The sequence below is a fragment of the Lolium rigidum genome, chromosome 4 (genome assembly GCF_022539505.1).
Source record: "Lolium rigidum isolate FL_2022 chromosome 4, APGP_CSIRO_Lrig_0.1, whole genome shotgun sequence".
Classification (NCBI taxonomy): domain Eukaryota; kingdom Viridiplantae; phylum Streptophyta; class Magnoliopsida; order Poales; family Poaceae; genus Lolium; species Lolium rigidum.
In genome coordinates, this window is record NC_061511.1 from 264,248,879 (window position 1) to 264,253,904 (window position 5,026).

A 5,026-nucleotide genomic window follows, 5' to 3' on the forward strand; every position below is an offset into this window, starting at 1 on the left:
TACTCATCATTCTTCACACTCCTATACCTCTTAATGTTATGGTTTGATCAATCTGTGGCTTTGTACTTAATCAAGCCTGCTAGTTCAGAAAGTACTAATACACCTGGATGAAGATCCATGCTAAAATACCAACTGATAATTTCAGCAGTATGGCAAGTCGCTCAAAGGAAAATTCCTCATCAACATGGCAGCATGATAATATCAATAGTCTGAAACTGTGAAATGTAACTGGTTTTCAGTCCCAACAAATACTTCTAGTTCCAAGAAAACACTGAGTAGAACTCAATCAGAGACAATTAGGTATTGACTATTGAGGAAGTTGATATATTGACCACAGAGAGAACCAGTTGAAAATAGTTATAGCTGGCTTCACATGCACAACGCTGTTCTTCTAAGTTATACAGTGCACGGATTAGGTAAGACATATATGGTAAGAAGAATGCAGAATCCTAGACATGTGAATGGATGGTATACAACCAAAATGCATTAACAAAGAAGCATTAGCTAAGAGAAAGTACCCAGAGGGATTCATTATCTTGTCAACTGGTACCCTTCAGGTCTTCGGGTGCCTGTCTGAACGAACCAGAACATCTGCCAGAGTCTTTCTTTTTGTGACGTCATTCTTGCCTAAAAAGGGTTCATTTGATCAGTGTACAAGATTTCGAACAACAGGCACAACACTAGCAACAAAGAGTATATGAAATATAGATTTCTCTGCGATGCATACTAGACCTAGCGCGGAAAAAACCCGACGCATAGAGCAAGGTTATAAAAAATTTAGAACATCGAACATATATAAGTTATAATCAGAGGGATACATTGTTTTGAAGAGAACACTTGAGTAGTCAGTCTAAAAAGTATATGAGTGATTAATTGATACAAAAATACTTAAATCCTTAAGGAACGTCTTAAAACCAAATTAAAGAGAGATGGAAATAATAAGTGGAGCATGTAATGTAAATTAGAAATTCATAAACAGCAGATAACTCTAAACATGCTTTAAACTGGAAATTCTGACTTCCAGAAATCACAAAAGGAGGATATGTTGTACTTAGCTGCGGCAGCAGTCCACTAGACCACTACAGATAAGGAGCATAAGATAGTCATGGATTAATTATTACGAATTTACGATTAAAACTACTGTCAAAGATATATCAGATTCATCCCAGGAAAATCCCCACAGTAATGAACTCCCTTTGATAAATAGTACTACCAGAAAAAGATGTACAATTTCATAACTGAGAATATGCATGACCATTGTACCATGACAGCAAACACAGCCTACAAAATTGCAGTTTAAAAGCTTATCCACTCATACTTAGCACATAAATGTTTGAAGATAGTAATTTGTAATGACCAAGGCAACGTGAACATGATTAGAAAACCAGTACGCTGAATGTCTGAAGAAACATATGGAGAAACTGCAGACATGCTCAAGAACACAAGCAATGCGGCACACAAGGGACCAAACATGGCTGAAACTAAACATATATAGGAGTCTCATCAATATAGAACTCATATGCCCTTAGAAATGATTTCAAATTTGCAACTATCTAGAGAGAAATGTGTCACCTGGAATCGGGCTTGATCCGAGAAATGAGGGGAGCACACATGGCAGCAAGAAACTTGACTCGCACTTTCTTGGATGAATGGCACTACCAAACTCCATTGCGTCAATCAGGCTCTCCCTGCGCAAGTCCGCGCTAATGCAGAATCCTTTGTCCACGGGCACAGTAAGATACAGTGAGTCGAGGCTGAGTGGATCAATAGCAGCAATGGAAGGCGTTTTCTTGGCTGCGATGTGGATAGTTCTCCACGACACCTGGTGCTCCAGCATCCAGCGCCCACTCTGGTCGTCCAGCGTGAAGGAATTAATCTGGAACGGATCCTCCTGACGAACTTCCACAAACCGCAGCCTCCCTTCGCTTACCCCCATGCGGCGGTGCTTGACAAGCTGCCACATCTTTTCCTCGCCCTGTTGGTCGGGAAGCATGAAGTCTCCTGGCAGCTCGACGGGGCAGAGCTCAGGCCGGTCGCTGAACGGGTCGACGCAGACGGCGCCCCAGCTCACGTCCACCCACCAGAGCCGCCCCCCGTAGTCCAGTACCTCGTGATTCATGTGCATCCGGCGCCCAGGCGGCAGCGGGGACGGCAGCACCAGCTCGTCCCACTCCCCTGTCTCTGACGACAACCGGCGCAACAGGAACCGCTGCCCACCGTCGAGCAGGCTGAGCTGCGCGGCGGCGTACCTCTTGGGCGGCCCGCGCCCCCCGCCGTCGGCCTGGGTGAGGAGGCCCGTGGCGGCGGAGAAGGCGTCCTCCGTGCCGTCGAAGTCCGGGAGGCGGACCATCTCGCCGGTGACGGGGTTGCAGACGAAGCGCGCGAGCCGCATCGGGTCGTAGAAGGAGCGCGCGTACACCTGGTCGAGGACCTCGAAAGGGGCGGGGGTAGGTGGCTGGTGCTCGAACATCCTCCAGGCGTTGGCGCGGTTCCTGTAGGTGCCGAACAGGAGGAGGCCGTCGCTGCTCGCGGCGAGGACGCCGCTGCCGAAGACGTTGATGAAGTTGCGGTCGGTGCTGGGCGGACGGGGCGAGGAGGCGCCCTGCTTGGGGTCTGCGGCGTCGCTGCTGAAGAAGTTGACGGGGTCGCGGTCGGTGTTGTCCGGGAAGGGTTCCAGACCGATGGCATGCCTGGGGATGGTGAGGTGGGAGACGAGCGGGGGCGGGGCAAGCGAGAGGGACGCGCCCCGCGCGGACTCCTCCGCCGTGGAGATCCGGTAGATCATCGCCCAGGCGGAGCGCGAAGCGGCGGTGGAGAGGGAGCGGCGGAGGAGGCCGTGGATGCGACGGAGCGGGAGCAACATCTCGGCGGAGCAGGTAGTGGATTCGGTGAGGTAGCAAGGCGAGGGGGAGAGGGTTTTCGTGGAAAATGGAGAAGCCCAGCACGGCGAGCAGGAGTGGGCTGGTGGTCTGCTTCACATGTCCGCTCAGGGCATCTCCAACATATAACCGGACAAAAACTCGCCAAATCGGATGGTTGCGTCCCCGCGGATCCTTAAAACGGATAGACGCGGCGTCCGGATGATTCAAAGCCCTCCCCTTATCCTCCCCTGCTCCGCGTGTCATAGGGACATAATTTCGATTTTTAATTAAAATGAAACATATTATTATTTTTTTAATAGCTCCAACTACTAGTCTAGCTACGAAGGGGGCGGCGGCCTCGCCGCCGACTCGCCGCCGGCCGTGGATTTCACTCAACGCGGGCGGCCTGTACGCGTGAGGATTTCACTCCAGCTTACCAGCTGGGTGGCTCGACGGCGGCCCTCTTGCTGCGTTACTCCGCGACGGCCCTCCTCTTTTCCGTCCTCGTACCTTGGACCCGCTCGCGCTCCGCCTCCTACGGCGTCAGCATCCGCTTCCCGCACAACGCGAGTTCGTGCGCGGCGGCGCGTTCCACAGCGGTCCGTGCCTCCAGGCGGACGCGGCCAGCGTCCTGGGCCTCATGGTTCTCCTGCCGACGACGCATGCCCTCTTGGCGGCCGCGCTCCGCCGACGCAGCATCCTCCCGGGCGCGTCGCTCGGGCGAGGGCAGCTAGAGGAGGTGGCGGGCTGCTTGCAGAGCCAGGAGCTGGTTCTTCCGGCCGATGACGTTGTCTAAACGGCGGCGACCGACCCGGACGGAGGCCTCATGCTCTTTCGTCATGCGCGTGAGATCGGCAAGACGCTCCTCCATGGCGACGTTGAGCTTCGCCATCTCGAGGTCGTGGAGGTAATCCTCCGCGTTGACGGGCACGACGGCATCCGCCTCCTCCTCCGTGTCGATGGGCGCGACGGCATCCGCCTCCTCCTCCGCGGCGGGCTCCGATCCCTCCTCCGCGGCCTCGTACCAGCCGTTTGCGGCCGCCTCCACCAGCTACGCGTTCTCTTCCTTCTTCGCCGCCCCCTCGGCCGCGACGCGGATCGCCTCCTCATCGGCGACCCACCGTGCGTCCTGCCGCTCCTCCTTCTCTGTCCGCGGGAACCTGGCGCGGGCGGCGAGGGAGAGCTTGGCCCACATGGTCTGCAGGGTGCGCGTCATGGCGATGGAGGAGGAGAGGGCATCGGAGAAGGTAGAGGGGGAGAGGACGGCGGAGCGGGTGAGGTCTGCGAGGCCGGCGCTGTCTTTTATAGCTGGCAGACCTGGCGGGAAACTTGGGCGCGAGCGCGCGCCCATGGCCTTTTCGCGCGCGCGGGAAACCTAGTGCGCGCGGGAACTTTTCCGTGCGTTCTCCCGCCCGCCATTGCTGTCCCGTCGAGGCCTGCTATGGCGCAGCGCCGCCCAGGGAAGACGAACCACTTGGCGGGTTTTTGGGTCGCCGCGTTGGGCGTAGCGTGCGATCCAAACGGACACGCGGACGCGGGGCGCTGTCCACGTGTCCGCGTGGCCACCCAAACGGCCCAAAACGGACGGCCCAGCGCGTCCATTTGAGTCGCCGCGTTGGAGATGCCCTCAGCTCTGAGAAAAGGATATACCCTTTCGCTGGTCGCGGGTCCTACCTGTCGGTGGCACAATATATTGGTTGTCCGGAATTAATTGGGAGGTGTGCTCTTGTGTCCTTCGCCATCAAAGTTCCAGCAAAAGTTTTTCACTTTTCCTAAGGGCATCTCCACCGGGGCGACGCAAACGGTTCGTCCGTTTGCGTCTACGCGGACAAAAAACATGCTCAAGGGGCTAGACGCAAAATGTCCGCAGCGTCCGTCCTGACGCAAACATGGACCAATCATGCAGCAGGAATGCGTCTTCGCGGACGTCCGCGCGTTCGTTTTCGTCCGTTTGGCTGCATGGACCCTTCTCTCCTGTAATGTAGGATAGGCCCATGTGTTGGTCACTCCACACCACACAAATAGAATCGTTCTCTCTCTCCTCCCCTAATCAGTGCATGGCAGGCCCTTGCGGTAAAAAAAATGCGTCTCCGCCGCTGGAGAAGGGGCTGACGCATGCGGAAATGTGACCACTTTTTGTGTCCGTGCCCGACGCAAACGGACAT

The 5,026-nt window shown here is 55.0% G+C and overlaps 1 protein-coding gene across 1 annotated transcript; it reads right to left on the reverse strand.

Moving 5' to 3' along the window:
* Positions 1 to 553: 553 nt before the first annotated feature.
* On the reverse strand, positions 554 to 2,863 carry LOC124648712. Its single transcript, XM_047188428.1, has 2 exons — positions 1,573 to 2,863; positions 554 to 627 (listed from the first exon to the last, which is right to left on the reverse strand). The coding sequence occupies exons 1-2, from the start codon at positions 2,861 to 2,863 to the stop codon at positions 554 to 556; spliced, it is 1,365 nt and encodes a 454-aa protein (XP_047044384.1).
* Between the last annotated feature and the right edge of the window lie 2,163 nt (positions 2,864 to 5,026).

Coding starts and splice junctions, on each gene's coding strand:
- LOC124648712 (XM_047188428.1), bottom strand. CDS start 2,863: ATGTTGCTCCCGCTCCGTCGCATCCACGGCCTCCTCCGCCGCTCCCTC. Junction 628..1,572: donor CGGATCAAGCCCGATTCCAG/GTGACACATTTC, acceptor AACCCTTTTTAG/GCAAGAATGACGTCACAAAA.